The following is an 18,968-nucleotide window of genomic DNA, read 5'->3' on the forward strand; positions in this document are numbered from 1 at the left end:
GATAGTAAGGATTCTCCTCTCTCCTCTCTTTAAATCCTCGATGTAAAAGCATTTGTTAGTGCCAGTTTGAGATTAAAGGTAAAGGTTCCCCTCACACATATGTGGTAGTCATTCCCGACTCTAGGGGACGGTGCTCATCTCTGTTTCAAAGCCGAAGAGCCAGCGCTGTCCGAAGACATCTCCATGGTCATGTGGCAGGCATGACTAAACGCCGAAGGTGCACGGAATGCTGTTACCTTCCCACCAAAGGTGGCTCCTATTTTTATACTTGCATTTTTTATGTGCTTTCGAACTGATAGGTTGGCAGAAGCTGGGACAAGTAAGGGGAGCTCACTCTGTTACACGGCGGTAGGGATTAGAACCACCGACCTTTCTGATCGACAAGCTCAGCGTCTTAGCCACTGAGCCACCATGTCCCTTTAGCTTGAAATTACAACAGCAGAAAAAAGTAGCTTATGATTGGTTCTTGCAGTTACAACTTTTGCAATGTCCCCACTCTTACATGATAAAAAAAGACTAAGTGCTTGGCCACTGACTCATATTTATGACGGCTGCAGAGTCCCGGGGATTCACGCAATCATCTTTTGCAACCTTCTGATAGGCAAAGTCAATGGGGAAGCCAGAATCACTTAACAACTGTGTTACTAACTTAATAGCTGCAATGATTCACTTAACAACAGTCATTGCGGTGTCTCAAAGTCATGTCATTTGTAATCTTCCCATCATCTTAGGTAACATCATCAGTAGTAGTGAGTGCGAGGTTTGCTTCCTGTTACAGTAACACTGCAATGTTGATGGGGATGTGATTTTCTCCTTAGTAGTTCCTTAATTAAGGCATTGTCTTCTGCTTTCTCTTTCAAACAATACCCCAGTAATGAAATCAGAGAAAAGCATATTCCCACCAACACTGGCAGGGCAAATTGCTGTATATAAATAAGGAGCAAACCCCATGTTCACTTGCAACGATGATGTTACCCAGTTGCATGAAACATCTGCAAGCAATCAAACTCAGAAAACACTAAGGGCTCCATAAATGACAACTATATTTTGTATTCAATGTTAGAATGCAAATAGGTGATAGTAGCAGCTGCTTGATGACATCACAATGAGAGAAAGGGCTAGGACTGGAAAAAAATGGAGGGGCACATCTGAACACAAATCCTCTTAAAGGCATAGGAAATAAACAGACTCTTAATCCATCATGCCACCATTCTGGGAAAGAAATTCACAAGCTTCCAGAAAACCTAAATTAAAATTAATAAAGAAGGGATAGAATACTCCAATTCTTGCCATCAAAACTCATTTTTTAAAAAATGTAACTGAATCTTGATTCTTTGATTGTGCTTGGCATGTTAAGAGGATGGACAACTGCATTTAGAATTTTTATTTTGGCATCATGGTGGCTTATGGCCGATGCCACTGACTGCAACAGACTCTAAATTAAGGGTTAGACTTTAGATAGTCTGGACATCCAAGGTAGCTTATATTCCAAAAAGCCACAAACCTCAAAGTGCTGTTGATAAAGCTGGATGGAGGGTGTTTAATTGACCCCATATCAGAGCTTGTTAGCTGAGTTTTACAAATAGCATGTCAGAAACACAACCAAGATCTTCAGCATGCTCATATATATGTTGACTTTCACTGGATTTATTTATTGCTGGTTCTAGATCAACAAATAGAAAACTATGTTCTACAAATCATGGCTGGTTCTAAGTTTCTTACAGATTTCTGTTCCTCTGCCAGAGTTTTTCTCAACCTTAGCAACATTATGATATGTGGGCTTCAAGTCCCAGGATTCCCTAGCCATCATGGGGAACTCTGAGAGCTGAACTCTTCGTATCTTATCTTTTCCTCAAGATAAAAAACAAAAACAAAACCCAAAGTGCGTTTGTTTTTTGAAAAAGCACCTTTGAGACAACCATGACCTCAAGGACTGAGAATCTCCACAGATTATCCTAAAGGTTGCCAAGGTTGAAAAGCACTGATCTGGCTTCTACTATAGCCATTCAGGCTATGGATAACCATAGCCTGAATCTACAAGAAGCAGGGAGTTCTGGGAGTTGAAGTCCACACATCTCAAAATGGTTGAGAAGCATGTAGCCAGAGGCTACATGCATGTAGCCAGAGGCTTAACCTGGAGAAAACTGTAGAAACACACTTGTGAGGGCAGGCTGCCTTTAAACTGGCTAGCATCTGGGCTGATGGTGCCCTGCTCCTTAAAAGAACGTTCTCTAGCCAGCCCAGCTGCCCAGTATTATAATACAATAATACAAACCCTATAACAGCTGAGTAAAACAACAACAGTGGAGTGTTGGAGTTGTTGAGAGAGAGAGTGGGGAAAGGATGAGCAAGCGCTAATAGACAGGAATATTGTCCTTTAGGTCTCAAGGTAGCTCAGTGGCTAAGATGCTGAGCTTGTTGATCAGAAAGTTCGGCGGCTCGAATCCCTGGTGCCACGTAAGGGAGTGAGCTCCCGTTACTTGTCCCAGCTTCTGCCAACCTAGCAGTTCGAAAGCATGTAAAAATGCAAGTAGAAAAATAGAGACCGCTTTGGTGGGAAGGTAACCACGCTCCGTGTGCTTTCGGCATTTAGTTATGCCAGCCACATGACCCTGGAGACATCTTCGGACAGCGGTGGCTCTTTGGCTTTGAAACGGAGATGAGCATCGCCCCCTAGAGTTGGGAACGACTAGCACAGATGTTCGAGGGGACCCTTTACCTTTACCTAGTAAGCCTCACAAACTGCAGTAGTCTACCAATAGTAATACTAGACTATTACAATTTGTGAGGCTTACTGCTAAAGGACAACTCACAGTTCTTAGTAGCAGAGCTGGAGAAGTGTGTAAGACCTGTAAGCACCAGGCACTGAGTGCTTGTGTTTATGGATGTGTGTTGTCTAAAGGCCAAGGATGCTTGTGTTGGCTGGCTCTCTGGGCCTTTAGGAGCCCACTGGTTTTGAAATTTTAAAATAGGTTTACATAGATTTTATCTATTTTTATTGATTTAAAAAAACTGTGACAAAGGGGAGGCGGAAGCAGGACAGCCAAAGAGTGGGATATCCGACACAAAGGGGCAATCACACAGTGATGGTGGCAATTTAATACACAAAAAATGAAAACAAGCCTTGGTTTAGAAAGGGTGCAAAAAGGAAGGGAGGTTGGTCCTTGCAGAGCGCAGGTTTGAGGGAGTTTGCTCAGCCGACATCCTGTTTGAGGAAACCAGACGCCATACTAGAATTTACATCAAACATTGAGGTGGCAAGAGTCCAGGTTACTTGAGAAGCATCACACCCTTATGGGACAAGCCTGCCCCACTGATGCTGGAAAAGTGGACATGCTGTGGATCCCATCAGTCAAGGAATTTCAGCTAGTGCAGTCCAGGAGAAGGGCCTAAGGCAAGATTGGCTCCCATTCTCCTTCCTGCCTGCAAGAGCCTGAAGACCTGGCTCTGTCAATTGACTAAGGATCACATTGAGGGAGCATCAAACTTCAAACGAGAGATATAAACGTGACTGGAAAAAATGGATTGATTATACTCAAAATAAATATGGGACTAAGAAATTCCAGATAGCTTATGATTAAGATCAGGAATGATATAAATTGTTTAAAGTTAGCCTAGCAAGGAGGAGCTAAGTTCAATTTAAAGATGTTATCAATTTTTTACTCTTTTTTAAAATATATTTTAGACTGTTTTTGTTAAAGATTTATACCATGTATGGGTTCTGGGAAGTCAGGGGAGGGAAGATTGGGGGGTTTGGGGGGGGGGAGCGAGGGAAGTATATTAGACTTGACGAGGGGTGTTAGATTTTAAAGTAATATGATTGCACATGTATACTGTCTTCTCTTATTTTTTCTTTAAAACTAAGATATGTTAAGTATATTGATATGGAAGTATAAATACTATCAACACAGAATAGAGTTTGCTCAGAAGCTGAAATACACCAAGTGAATGAGAGGAAGAGAGGGAAGCAGAAGAGAGAAGAAAGATAGGAAGTGAGGGATAGGCAAGGGGGGGAAGATGAGGAGAATAAGGAGGAGTGGAAAGAGGAGAGAGGAGAAGGAGAAAGGAAGGGGAAGTAGAGTAGAAAAGGATGATGGAGGGAAGAAAGGAGGTAAGGAGGGGGAGGAGAGAGGCAGAAGAAAGTGGTGTATGGAGAGCAGAAGAGCTAATATCTTTTTTAGGTTTTTTTTCTTCCGGGAGTTGATGGCAAGATGAACTGATGTAATTATTAATTAATATAATATGATATTGGCTATGTAATAGTATACATGTGACTATATGTTATAAAAATGGAAAATTAAAAAAAAGTATTTTATAAAATGAGGGAGCATCAAACTGGAGGGGGTTGATCGACCAATAGCAATTCCCAATTCTCGCCCCCCCTGAACATGCCATTGCTCCCAATCTTTCAGTTTTAGAAATCATTTGTATTTCTATTGTGACTTTACACGTGTGTGTGTGTGTATTATGTATGTATGTAGCTCAGGGTTGAATTGAGGTGTCCTTGGTGAGCTCTGAGCTTGTTTTCTTACAGATGTTTCATTATCTAACTAGGTGTATACACACACATATGAGAGAAGGGGGGAGAGAGGAGGAGGGAGGGAGGGAGGGGGAGAGGGAGAGAGAGAGAAAGAGAGATGCACATACATATGTACTGAAATATACACATTCATATGCCTTGGTAGAAGCTCCTAACAATCTGGGTCCTCATTTTATCAATCTTAGAAGGATGGAAGGCTGAATCAACCTTGAGCCAGTCAGGATCGAACTTTTGGCAGTGAGCAGTTAGCCTCCATTCTAATCACTCTTCTAGTTAAACGCAAGATAGAGCCAGAGGAAACCCCACCATCCCTACAGAAATCCTGAATGGCTAAGAGGAGTGTTACATACTGAGACAGAAAGATAAATGTTCCAGATGGGACATGATAAAAAATATCTGTAGATGACAACTGCTCTCTCACTGTTTTGGTGCCAAATTAGAATGGCAAGGTATGCTTTTGTGTGTATTTTAGACAGATAATCGGAGTGGCAAAATTTGATGGTTAACAGATGCCCAGAATGGATGAACTTTTGGATGATTTATTTTAAGGGGAGCAAAGTACCTCTCACCTTTAGATTTGACAAAAGGATACTGGTAAATCCCACTGAATATCAATCCAGAGAGAAGGCTGTGATTATTATGCAAAGGCTGTGGTTATTACTCTCTGTTTTGTTTTCAGGAGACAGGACAAAAATGGTGTATTTGAAATTACAAGGATGAAGATTTTGTTTGCATATCAGAAGAAATAACCTAATGTCAAAATTTATTCAACAATAGAAAAGGTTTCTCCCAGAGGGGGTGGGCTCCAGCTGGGTGACCTCGGGCCAGTCTCTCTCTCTCTCTCTCTCTGGATTGCTTATATTATAATAAAATAAAAACTTGGAAAAAAAAGAAATCTTGCCCATAAAATCGCAGAGGTTTGTCAAGGAGTCAACACTGACTTGAAGGCACACGAACAAAATGTTGCATGAGGATGGGGTGACTAAATGATCTCTTATGATTCCTTCCAATTCCTCCATTCTATCATTGTTAACATGAATCGGATCATCCCAGTAAATCATTATGGGACTGGTTTAGCGTCTTCCTCAAAGACAGCTCTTGCATTCATATGACCAGCTGTGTGAATAGAGCATGGGCAGAGGGAACAGCTACCAAATGCAGCTGGGTGAAACCATCTGCAAAATACAGGTAATCCTCGACTTACATGTTCATTTAACGACCGTTCAAAGTTACAACCTCACTGAAAAAAGTGACTTGTGACCGTTTTTCACACTTTTCTATCTTTTCAGCATCCCCATGGTCATGGGTTTTAAATTCGGATGCCTGACCCCTGATTCATATTATGATGGTCACAGTGTCTCGGGGGTCATGTGATCTCCTTTTGCCATCTCCTGACTAGCAATGGGCAAACCTGATTCACTTAATAACCGTGTCACTCGTTTTAAAGAACTGCAAAGATTCCCTTTAACAAAGGCAGCGAGAATTATCATTAAAAACGGGGCAAAGCTCACGGAACAACATCAACGTTGGACTCCGTCGCGGTCGTAAGCTGAGGATCACCTGTACTTTTAATCGCATCCTAAGATGAATGAACCAACCTTCAACAAAGAGACTGCAAGCGATCTCTGGGGCAAGGCATGGGGGGGAGGGGAGGGGGGAGGTCGAGGAGGGAAGAGGGGCTGGCTCTTAAAAGCGAGAAATATGCACGCGGCTTCCACCTGGGGCTGCAAGTTGAAGTTAGGAAAACCAACGTGCCCGTCGGTCGTGAGAAGATGTGATCGGGCGACACAAGGCGATGGGAGGGCCAGCTTGGCAAACGCTTTGAAGGAAGCGGGTCCCTCTTAACCCCGAACTCCTAATTTTTTACAGTGCATACGGATAAGATCCCATGCTCACCCCCAGTCCTCCTTCTCTTTTGCACCCAGAGAAGCTGGCCGGTCAAGTGGTTTCCCCCACACTCGCCCTCTCCTGCAGCTGCGGTCCAGGTGGAAAATGCACCCTCTTTTATTTTTTGCATGTCCTAAGCGCGCTGCAAAGCAGCCCCTCCCCGCGCGCCAGCCCCGAGCCCGAAAAGGAGGCGGCAAAGCCGGGTGGGGGTTGGGGAGGAGGAAAACCCGGGGAATCCCTGCCGCTCCTCAAGCCCGATTCGCACGATCGTTGGTGCAATTCCCGCCAACGCCGCCCGGATCCTCCGTCTCCCGCTCCCCCCCCCGCTCCCCTCCCCTCCGCGACCCAAACCTGAGCGACTCCCGCTCCGACATCATCCATGGCCTCGCGCGGCTGTGGCAGCAGAGCCGGCCCCGCGCTGACGTCACGTTCCCGGGGCGAAGAAAGGGAGGGGGCGGAGGGAGGGAGCCTCTTAAAGGGGCAGAGCCTCCATTCATCCGGCTGAGACAAAAGAGCAAGGAAGATTCCCGCTCGGGATCTATTTAGGCCGAGCTTGTCCACTTACGTGCCCGATTCTCTCTTTGCAAGCTTTCCCCAATTCAATTGTACCGGATCTAGTAGGACCCTTCGCAGTATTTCCAGCCGCTGAAAGCCACGGGTGCTGGGGATTATGGGGAGTCGCACCCCAAAGCAGAGACATCACCTTGCCAAACAAAAGTGCATATAGTCAAGGCTATGGCTTTCCCTGTTGCAATGGATGGCTGTGAAGGTTGGACCATAAGGAAGGCCGAGTGCCAAAGAATGGAGGCATTTGAACTATGGTGCTGGAGGAGACTCATGCGAGTCCCTTGGACTGCAAGGCGATCAAACCGGCCAGTCCTAGAGGAGATCAATCCTGACTGCTCTTTAGAAGGCCAGATCCTGAAGAGGAAACTCAAATACTTTGGCTACCTAATGAGAAGGAAGGACTCACTGAAGAAGAGCCTAATGCTAGGAACACTGAAGAAGAGCCTAATGCTAGGAACAATTGAGGGCAAAATAAGAAAGGAACGACGTAGAATGAAGCGGCTGGATGGAATCACCAAGCTTAAATCAACTCCAGAGGATCGCAGAGGACAGGAAGGCCTGGAGGAATGTTGTCCATGGGGTCACAATGGGTTTGACTGCAACAAGAAGCATGCGACCCCCATAATCTCCAGCCCTTGTGGCTTTTGGCGGCTGGAAATACTGGGAAAGGTCCTAGCAGATCCGGCACAACTTAGTTAGGGAAACCTGATGATGCCCTCTCGACGGGGTGACCGCAATGCCCATAATCCCCAGCCGTGGTTGGGCAGAGTCAGCCTAGAGTTTAGAGTCCAAACCTATGCAAAATGTAACTTAGAAAAGGGGTTCGTTTGAGATATGTGTTTTCATGTTTAATGGGGCCATTTATTTATTTATTTGACTTATATACCGCTTCATAGGGTTTTCAGCCCTCTCTAAGCGGTTTACAATTTTCTTTTAGCAAATTGAGTCAGCAACTTGCCCCCACAGTCCGGGTCATTTCACCCACCTTGGAAGGATGGAAGGCTGAGTCGACCTTGAGCCGGTGAGATTTGAACCGCTGAACTGCAGATCACAGACAGCTAAAGTGGCCTGCAGTACTGCATCCTAACCACTGCGCCACCTCGGCTCTATTTTTTTAGAAAACCATGGAGCCATGGCGGCTCGCTTTCATATACACAGAAAAATACCATTTCATGTAAATGGAAAAATTTACATGGGATTGGTGGAGCATCGAAATATACAGAATATATTTGGGACGGCTACTCTGCCTGGAGTTCCTGGTGCCCAGGATAAGCAAGTTACTTTGGGGGGTGGGGGGTGGATAGAGGCAAAGGGCAGTGAAAAAAAGATCCAGGGAGAACAGAATTATATTTGTGGAGTTCTTGGTGCTCTGAGCTTGGCTGCTTGCTTGCAGATGTCTCATTACCCTGCTAGGTAACATAATCAGTGAACTCATTTGTCTGTTTGCTTTCTTTACATCTGTGGTACACAGATCTACTCAACACAGTGCAGATCCTTTATTAATACTAGCTGACATGAGCATATAAAGGTAAAAGTTCCCCTCGCACGTATGTTCAAGTCATTCCCGACTAGGGGGTGGTGCTCATCTCCATTTCAAAGCCAAACAGCCAGCATTGTCCGAAGACGTCTCTGTGGTCATGTGGCCGGCATGACTAAACACCAAAGACCCACAGAACACCAAAGGTGGTCCCTATTTTTCTACTTGCCTTTTTACATGCTTTCGAACTGCTAGGTTGGCAGAATCTGGGAGCTCACTCTGTTATATGGCACTAGGGATTTGAACCACTGAACTTCTGATCGACAAGCTCAGTCTTAGCCACTGCATCCCTTAAGGGGCATATAAGACCCTTCATTTCCTAAACAACTGGGCAGTAAGCCTTTCTGGGGTTGATCTGGCTTTCCCTTGTCAGGTTTTGTTGGGGTTCATGTGACAAACCATGGTTCACATTTGAATGGGTGATTCTCCAAAATCAATTCTCTTAAATCTGGAACTCGAGAGGACATCCAGCAAAGGATTCTGAAATTTTGGTTCCCTTTCCCAATGAAATCCAGTCAACAGCAGGAGCACCAGTATTATGGTTTGTTTTATTTATTTTTTTAAGAACAAAATAAAATGGGAGGAAAAAAAAACTAGTTAGGGTCCATGGGATCAAAGTCTTTTGTCATCTCAAGGAGAAATATCCCCCCATTGCCAGACTTGCTGCAGCCATTCCAGTAGGATGAGATTCAATGCAGGTTGCCCTTTTCACTACTGAATATACAATACAGCAGTCCAGTACAATTCAGTTTTGTTTTGAGTTTTTTTTTCTAGCCCTCAAGATAATTGATAAAAGTGCGTGGGTAGCATCCCAAAAGCCATTAACTGCCTTTCCAATGAACAAACCTTAAGATTTTGTACTTTGCAACATCCTCTAGCCCTGTTTCATTGACTCCCCATTTCTACAGACAGCAAAAAATCCATCTTTTGAAAGATTGGCATGTTGATGACTTTTAAGCATGAAGGATTCACCCTTCATCTTTCTCTATAATGGTACATAGTCACTATCCTATTAAATAGCGTTTTGTAATGTGTGAATAGCACTGAGCCCAAGATCTGGTTGTTTTTTTTCTTCTTTTCTTCCTGTCCTGGTAGTCCTTGACTTACATTTCATTTAATGACCATTCAAAGTTACAACGGCACTGAAAAAAGCAACTTATGACCGTTTTGCACACTAGCAACCTTTCCCCATGGTCATGTGATCAGATGCTTGACATTTTCAAAAAGACAAAGCTCTACATTCTCCAGAACAGTGTTTCTCAACCTTGGGGACTTTAAGTCCTGTGGACTTCAACTCCCAGAATCCCCCAGTTGAAGTCCACAGGACTTAAAAGTCCCCAAGGTTGAGAAACACTGCTCCAGAACATCTGTTCCCACCATGCTCATCGTAAACCAGTGCCCTGGGTCTAAAAAAAGCCAAATTATGTAACAACAGCAAGTTACCCAGAGCTTTCTTTTCGTTTCGCCTCTTGTGGGTGAGCAGAAAGGGCCATCAAAACATACAAAGGCCTGGTCTCCATCTTGAACACCAGGCTTAGATTCACAGCCACATGGTCAACGAACTTTATGTCGGCTGTTCTTAACCAAATGTCTTAGGTGGATGAATTGCTGTATTTCTGCGGTAGAGTTATGGAGGAGCCGCCGAGGAGAACCGGGCCTGCGACTTCCTCCAGCAGATCCCTTGCTCCTCTGCCATTTCCTGTAGAATTATTGCCTTTTTGAGAAAAAAAAAACCTAGATAAAATTGCAGTAGGTGGCTGTACCCATCAAACGCCACAGTAGAGACTTTCTTTGACATCCAAATGATAACCAAACTCGGCAAATGTCACCCGCGAAGTTTAGGTGGCCGCCAACTTTCCGTCCACTGTTTTCAGGATCTCGAAAGGCTTCAGATAACCTAAAGCCTCGTCTGTGAGGTCTTTCTAAAGCTGTTTTTTTGCGGCTCAGTGATGATAAGAAGATCGGAGAGAAGGTCCAAGGCCACAGATGGCAGGCAGCAGGTACCAACTATATCTGAACGTTGGTGGAGATCCGTCTCCTCTGTGTCGTGCTGCTTAAGGGGTTTTGTGCCCCCCAGTTTCTTTGGCTGAGATAGTTCCAGGTCTCATCCATCTCACTAGGGAAGGAAGATTACCTCAAGTGAGATTTCCCCTTTTTCTGAACAACCCATAGCCACGATCCCAATGCCATCCTGACTTGGGAGGCATCTCTGTCCCCTGTCATAGGATGTCTGAACAAACTCTGGATAGGATTGGGCTATAAAAGAGGTAGCCATTTTCTTTTTGATAAAAGGGCCATAAGGATCCCGTGACGGATTTCAATCAGAAGAGAGCTGGAAGGGACCTTGGAGGTCTTCTAGTCCAGCCCCCTTGCTCAAGCAGGAGACCGTATACCATTTCAGAATACTCCTGTCATGTCACCCCCTAGTCCTTGTTTTCTCTAGACTGGCCATACTCAAATCCTGCAACCACTCTTCATTATGTTTTAGTCTCCAGGCCTTTAATCATCTTAGTTGCTCTTTGCACTTTTTCCAGTCTTGAAGTCTTTTTTTGTAATATGGTGACCAAAACTGGGTGCAGCATTCTAGGTGTGGCCTTACTAAGGCTTTATATAGCGGTACTAATACTTCATGTGATTTTGAATCTATGCCTCTGTTTATACAACCAAGGACTGTATTAGCTTTTTTCGGCTGCCACCACCGCACACAACTGACTCATGTTTTTCAGTGATCGTCCACTAGGTCTCCGAGGTCCCTCTCACAGTTATGGTTTTTGAGCCAGGTTTCGCCTAACCTATACTTGTACCTTTGGTTTTTCCTGCCCAGATGTAACACCTTGCTCTTCTCCACATTAAATGTCATGTTGTTGCATAGGGCCCATTGTGCAAGTCTGTCAAGATCTTTTTTGGATCCTGAGCTTGTCTTCTGGGGTGTTGGATGAGGACAGATCCCAGGAATCCCATCTCCTACTGCCTTCTATTCAAACTAATTAGATCCCTTTCACTTCCCGGACTATCTGGGAGCTTCACTTCACGTACGGTCTACTCTGCTAATCCACTAGGCCCTTCCCACACCCGTCCAAAGAATCCAGGGCTTCCACCCTCTACCACACTAGCGCTAATCCTATCCCACAAAACTCGGGGATCCTGGCTCATTACCCCTACAACTAATCCCTACAGCCCACGTCCCTCCCTCAGAGCTCAGGATTACCCCCCCTTTTCCACTCCCCACCGCTACCCGCTTTCCTCCTCCTTCAACGTATGAGGACGTTGATCTCGGTCACGCTGGCCTCCATGACGTTCTCCGCTGTGGTCTTGCCGTGCTGTTCCTTGAGGTGGCGGCGGATGGCGGGCTTGTGGGCAAAGCGCACGTCGCAATAAGAGCAGCGGTAGGGCCTCTCCCCGCTGTGGAGGTTCATGTGATCGTGCAGCGTGGACTTCTGGGTGAAGCACTTCCCGCAGATGGTGCAGGAGTGGGATTTCACCCCGCGGTGAACATTCATATGCCGGTTGAGGTTGCTGCTGTGGTTGAACTGCTTGCCGCACCGAGGGCACATGAAAATGAAGTGATGGGCCCGCATGTGGAAGACCAGCTTCTCCACCCCTTGGAAGACTTCCTCGCACTTGGTACAACAGATGATCCTAGAGATCCCGCTACCTCCCCCGAGGGTTCCCGAACCGCCACCTCTCCCAACCACAGGAAAGGTGGAGAAAGGACGGCCACTCAGTCCCGCGAGGACCAGCCCCATCCCACCGCTGCTGCTCTGGCACTCGGCAGCAACGGCTGCCGCCTCGCTGGTCTCCTCCAAGTAGCCTCCCCCAGGGATGATCAGGAGGCCTTTGCCTACGTCATCCTCCGAGAGGCTATAGGAGGCCTTGACCACCCCATGCTGAGCTTTCTCCGGTGTAGATTCTGGAGAAGACTCTATGGCTTCTGCCACCGTAGAGTTGACTTGAGGTTCTTCCTGGTCTCCGGATTCAGCTTTGTTCCACCCTGGCAGAGGAGATAATTCTTTGTCCCAAGCTTCCTGGGGCGAGCTTTCCTTGTTCCAACTTTGCTGAGGGGAGGTGTCTTTGCTCCAGCTGGTGCCCATCTGCTGCTGTTGCTGCTTCTTCTGCCGCTGGGCCACTTCCATGGCCGATTCAATCTTCACGATGCAGATGTCGGAGACGGAATCTTCATACCCAAAATCCTCCTCCTGCTCCTCTTCTTCCTCTTCTGCCTTCATCTCCAACTCTTCTTCCAATGGGAACTCCAGCTTAACGGGCCGCTGAATGGACCTATCAACCACAAGAACACATTTAGAACATTAGAAAGTAAGTTTGAGGCATGGCTAATGCCACTGTTTTACAAGGAATCAAGATGATTGGTTCATTATTGTAAGCCATTAGTCTCAAGTCTAATTAGCTCTATCCATCTCTAGAGACAGGCCACTCTTCTCAACACAGGTAGTCCTTGACTTACGGCCCAAATCTCTGTTGGTAAGCAAGACAGTCGTAAAATGAATTGTGCCCCATTTTACGACTTTCCTTACCACAGTTGTTACGTGAATCAGTGCTGTTAATAGTTTATTAGTTTTTGTATGCCGCCCACTCTCAGAAGACTCAACGGTTGTTAAGTGAACTGCTTAACAGAACAAGCATATTGCGGAAACACCAAAATGACAACACAAACCAAGTAATGTCGTCATATAAATGTCAGAATCTTGTATATGTGCCTCTGTATCTGTGTATCTGATGCAAGTACATATAGTTCTCGATTTACAGCCATAATTGAGCCCAAAATTTCTGTTGCTAAGCGAGACGGATGTTACATAGCCTTTGCCCCATTTTATAACCTTCCTTGCCTTGCCAGTTATTAAGTGCATCACTGTAGTTGTTAGTAGCATGGAACATCGCATTCGTCATAAATATGAGTCAGTTGCCAAGCATCTGAATTTTGACCAGGTGACCACAGGGATACTGCAACTGTCATAAGTGTGAAAAATGGTCATAAGACATTTTTCAGTACCGTTGTAACTTTGAACGATCACTAACTGTTGTAAGTGGGGGGACTATCTGTAATTACACAGGATAAACAACTGAAGCAGAGAACTATTATGGCTTTGGCTGCTCAGGTATGCTGCTATTACCTTGCTTACCCAATATATTCCTTATATAGAAATACCACTAACAATTTTAATTACCGTATTTTTCAGAGTATAAGACACAACTTTTTCCCGCAAAAAAGAGGGTGAAAATCTAGGTGCATCTTAAAACACTAAATACAGCATTTGTGGCCTCCTGAAACTCTGCCCCTTCACCAAAATGGCTGTGCATAGCCTATAGGCGGCTTCCAGAGTACTCCTGGGGGCTGGGGAGGGCAGAAATGAGCGAAAAATGGGCTGGTTTTTTTTGCTCGCTTTTGCCCCCCCAGGCACACTCTATGAGCCTCCTAAAGGTTATGCATGCCCCCCTTTTTTTTACAAAAATCAGGACAGTTTTAAGCTCATTCCCCACCCCCCAGCACTCTTTAAGCCTCCTAAAGGCTATGCATACCTTTTTTTAAAATGAAAAATGGGCCTGTTTTTTGAGAAAACGAGCCATTTTTGGGAGGTCTGCAGAGTGCAAAAACTGTTTCTTTTAATTTGCCTCTTCAAAATCTTGGTGCGTGTTATACTCTGAAAAATACGGTAGCTGTCATTGGTCAACTGTGGTGAGTAAGAATCACCTCTTGGTGACCAGGCTGGAAATTCCCCCCCCCCCAAAATTGGTTCTTTCCATGGATTTCTTCCCCCCATCCTTTTTTTTTTTAGGGAGGAACTTGGACTAGTGGTGAAAAGGGCACCCAAATAGGCTATAGTAACAGTTTTGCACAAGTATTTGCAAAACTGAGGAATTCTTCAGCAAACCTCTTGCGTGAGTGCACTTTATTGGATGAGGTAGAGCAACCCACAACACTGGAAGACTTGAATTTCCGGTAGCCTCCAAATTTGGACGTTTCTTCCTTGAGGTTGATTTTGGGTTCGATGAATTGGGAGAGGGCATTTCGACATTTCTCCACCACGTGCTCCATCTGAAGGTAGCTGGCAGCGGTCAGATAGTTCACAATGTCCCTGACGGCAAACTCAAGTGCTCCAGTGTAGCAAGAGAGAAGAAGATCGGCTACAATTTTGGCACTGTGCATGAGGGAAACTTGGAGCTCGGAAGAAGGGTTGAGCAGGAACTGGTCTCTCAGGAACGGGGAGCAGGCCGCCAAGATGACTTTGTGGCCGCGGAACTTGAGGCTGTCCGCCACGATGGTGACGTCACAAAAACGCTCCTCAAAGCGCAGCTGGTTCATGTTGCGTAGGGTGGCCGCCTCGTGGCCAGGAAGCTGAAAGCGAAGGAGCTCCACACCAGACGCCATTTTGGCTCTTGCGAGGTGGCCGGCTTTCACAAGGGGAACAAGAATAGAAGAGGCTGAGGGTCAGGGTCGAATAAAACAGGCACTGGGAAAAAAAGGGGGAGAGGAAAATAAATTTAAGACTTTAAATAATCTTACTTTGGACAAAGTGCCACAGTCTTCCCTCATACCACTCCCAAGGCTTCACAGAAGGTGCAAAATCTTATTTATCCAGTTTGGAATTAGCAAGTTTGGTGAAACAAATCTGCAAGTCCTATCGAACTAATCATCATCTAATTGGAATTACTGAAAGTAAATGAAAAATAAAAACACCTGTTGGCTGAGTTTTACATAGTGTGTTATGTCATAGGGTGCTTTGTTTGGCTTTAGCTAGCTATACTGTTTTGAAACCAGGCTTTGTGGCTTATAACCAAGGTTTCATGGTTTAGCATGATTATTTATTTATTTATTTATTTATTTATCAGCAAAAATACAACACACAAACACACACACACACACACATATATCCATCCATCCATCCATCCTAAGCCTTTGGCTCCTTTTTAAGAATAAGAGCACATAATAAACTGCTCTATGTCCTAAATTGTGGTTCAAATTAAAACATACCTCAGATGTAAGTTTGCTTGTTTCACACCAATTATTAAGCTATAGACCAGTTTTATAAACAACTACAGAACTACTACAACTATTCTAAAGAGTTGACAGATGTGTATTGCAAAACTTCAAACTACCACTAGACAGCTGCAAAGAAGCCTGGCAAATAAAACTTCTCTCTGCTGCCATCTAATGGTTGGGTGGTGCTCTGCAGTCCAAATACCAACAACCCTAATTTTGTATCATGTACGAACCTAGCATTTCCTTAAGCTTCAATGATATTCCAAACTTCAGATTCCTTTATCAATCATATAGGGAATATGGGAGGGAGGTGGAAAAACATATTAAGCTCATTTTTGTTCCCCAAAGTTAAGAGTTATTATGACTTCAGTGTCTCCATCCTGGTTCACACAACCTAGGTGATACAACAATGATTGGTCTCATTTGAGCGAACGATGAAACTTCATATAGACGGGAGGTTGAACAACTAGCCTTGTGGTGCGACCGGAACAATCTGGAACCGAACACACTCAAAACCGTAGAAATGGTCATAGACTTTAGGAGAAACCCTACCATACTACCACCTCTTACAGTACTAGACAACACAGTATCAACAGTAGAGACCTTCAAATTTCTAGGTTCTAGCATATCTCAAGACCTAAAATGGACACCTGACATCAAAAACATCATCAAAAAAGCACAACAAAGAATGTTCTTTCTGCGCCAACTCAGGAAGCTAGAAATGCCCAAGGAGCTGCTGATACAGTTCTACAGAGGAATTACTGAGTCTTCCATCTGCATCTCCAGAACTGTCTGGTTTGGTTCTGCAACCCAACAAGACAAGACACAGACTTCAGAGGATAATCAGAACTGCAGAAAAAAACAATTACTGCCAACCTGCTTCCATTGAGGACCCGTACACTGTATGAATCAAAAAGAGGGCCGTGAAAATATTTACAGACTCCCTCTCATCCTGAACATACATTGTTTTAACTCCTATCCTCAAAACGACTCTATAGAGCACTGCACAACCAAGACAACTAGACACAAGAAGTTTTTTCCCCCGAACACCATCACTCTATAAAATAAATAATTCCCTCACCACTGTCAAACTATTCACTAAGGCTGCATTACTATTACTATTAGTCTCATCTTCCTATCTCCTGCCACTTATGACTGCAACTTTGTTGCTTGTATCCTTATGATTTATATTGATATTTTTTCCTGATTGCTTATTTGTACCCTATGACTATCATTAAGTATGGTACCTTGTGAGTCATGATGAATGTATCTTGTCTGTTTATGTACACCAAGAGCATATGCACCAAAGACAAATTCCTTGTGTGTCCAATCACACTTGTCCTATAAAGTATTCTATTCTATTCTATTCCATCAAGATTTGATTTTTGGCTTGGGACGTTAAGGGAATCCAGTCAATACTATTCTGCTCTTTAGTTCAGGGCTTGTGATATCATAAATCTGGGCTTCCCTTGCAAAACATCAACGCCTACACTGCATTTTTTTTTGAGGTTGTGCCACGAAAAAGTTATTTTCGACTTCTATACGTTTGCTGCAGGATGAATATCGCATACACCCATACAAAAAAACAGGGAAGCCCGCATGCAGGTTCAGCTCTTTCCCCAAACTTCGCCTAATAAGATGGCCCGTACGTTTCATTTAAAGAGCCCACGTTTCAGGCATCGAGCCGACGGACACGGCCTTTTCCAGTACGTAGGAGCATCTTCACGTGCGCGCCAACTTCCAGCGCGAACTCTTCCGCCGCACCGAAGTTGCAAGCGGAGAGAGCGCGTGCAAAAAAAAGAAAGAAAATTTAAAAAGTGCGGATTAACTTTACGGGAGATGGCTGGGGAGGTGTGGCATTAATTCCACACCAAAAAGGGAAACGCCATGGTGCGTATATACACAGTCACACACACACACACACACACCACACACACGTGTGAAAGTCTGCCGCGTTGCTCCTCTCGGCTTTTCCAACCTTGCGCTCTCCCGGCGCGCTGGATCATAAGATCGGAAGCGATTCCTCGATTGCAAAGCCTCCGCTTTCTAGGCACCGAAATAAAAAAAAAAGGCGGGAAGCTTCCCTTCTCTCTTGCAGCAGCACAAAGCCTAACCTGCAACCTTTTTCTTCTTTCTTCCTTTTCTCCCGGGCGCTCGTGCAAAGAAAGAGCTTGCACTTTTTTTTGCCCCTCGGCTGGTTTGCACGTTTCCAGCCCCGGGATCTCTCGCGTTGCACAGTTGCACGCACAAACCACCCGCTCCACTGCTGCTGATCCCCGGTTCTCTTCCCCCCCCCCTTTGCAGGCTCCTTTCTTCCTTGCAAAGAACCAGTTTTGCTTCCTTTGCAAAAGAACCGGAGACTCACCCTCCCCGCCCCCTTCCCGGGTGCAGACCCCCGCCCCCCATTTTCCCAATCTCTCCTCCCCCCCTCCAACCTCACCTGGATCGCGGTTCCCCCTCTCTTGGAGGAGAGGGGACGGCCCCAAATCGCCCAAAAAAAAAGAAGGAAAAGCCAAAAGAAAGGAATTAAAGGGGCCTCCTTAAAGGGCCAGAAAACGAGGGTGGGCAATATTTGTCAGCCAGATAGAAAAAGAGAGAAGGGAAAAAAAACCAACAACTCCGAAAAGGGTCAATGAAAAGAAGGTGGGAAGAAGCAGAAAGAACTTCATTGCATTGTGGGAGAGAATCCACCCGTGGGATCCTTTAAATGCCCACCCCCTTCCCCTTTAAGGCCAGTGACGTCATCAACCCGCGCCTGGAGGGCAAGAGGGGAGGGGTGCATTCTTCAGCCTCCTCCAAATCACCTTGGCAACTAATCCCTCCCCCCTCCTTGGAAACCGCTTATTGTAGAGATGGCGGAGGATTTTTTTGGTGGGGGGCGATTTTCCCTCCCTTTTTAAAAAGAAAATGATGAGGTTTCCAAAGGGGAAAATGAGCTGGAAAGAGGCGGAAGCTTTCTTCGAGATGGCAGCGTGCAAACAGTTGTCCGAAAAGCTCTCCAGCCCTTCCCAGTTGCAGAGCTTGCCAGGCTGCAAGAAATTTCCCTTTTCTCATCTGAACAAACGGCTTTCCAATGATAGATATTTAGAGTCGTTAGATTTTAAAAAGTCCTGCAACTGCCCAAACCGACTTTTTTTTTTTTAAAGCAAATTTTGAATTTGCTTGCAAAGCAGTACAGGTAGTCCTCGTTTTACGACCATAATGAAGCTGCAAATTATGGAATGGAATTGGAATAGGAATGGAATTCAATGAAACAAACCAATCCAATACAATACCTTTATTGTCACTTTGAATGTACACTAATCATATAAAGGTAAAAGGTAAAGTTTCCCCTTGCACATATGTGCTAGTCGTTCCCGACTATAGGGGGCAGTGCTCATCTCGGTTTCAAAGCCAAAGAGCCAGCGCTGTCTGTTGAAGGCGAATGGAACGTTACCTTC

General features: G+C 45.0%; 2 protein-coding genes across 3 annotated transcripts in view; both read right to left on the reverse strand.

Moving 5' to 3' along the window:
• EHMT2 (euchromatic histone lysine methyltransferase 2) overlaps window positions 1–6,831 on the reverse strand; it is a 42,836-nt gene extending 36,005 nt beyond the window's left edge. For both annotated transcript variants that reach the window (XM_087708448.1, XM_087708449.1), the window contains exon 1: window positions 6,779–6,831. In XM_087708448.1, the coding sequence (XP_087564574.1) occupies window positions 6,779–6,808 (30 nt within the window). In that variant the 5' untranslated portion in view covers window positions 6,809–6,831. The remainder of the gene's footprint in view (window positions 1–6,778) is intronic.
• A 4,238-nt stretch (window positions 6,832–11,069) lies between these two features.
• On the reverse strand, window positions 11,070–18,270 carry ZBTB12 (zinc finger and BTB domain containing 12). The gene is made up of 3 exons (XM_014075760.2): window positions 17,969–18,270; window positions 14,420–14,998; window positions 11,070–12,809 (listed from the first exon to the last, which is right to left on the reverse strand). The coding sequence occupies exons 2-3, from the start codon at window positions 14,914–14,916 to the stop codon at window positions 11,783–11,785; spliced, it is 1,524 nt and encodes a 507-aa protein (XP_013931235.1). The 5' UTR covers window positions 14,917–14,998; window positions 17,969–18,270; the 3' UTR covers window positions 11,070–11,782.
• Between the last annotated feature and the right edge of the window lie 698 nt (window positions 18,271–18,968).

This window comes from Thamnophis sirtalis, unplaced genomic scaffold (assembly GCF_051295495.1).
Source record: "Thamnophis sirtalis isolate CommonGarterSnake01/CBP01778 unplaced genomic scaffold, rThaSir2_p1.2 scaffold_3, whole genome shotgun sequence".
Classification (NCBI taxonomy): Eukaryota; Metazoa; Chordata; class Lepidosauria; order Squamata; family Natricidae; genus Thamnophis; species Thamnophis sirtalis.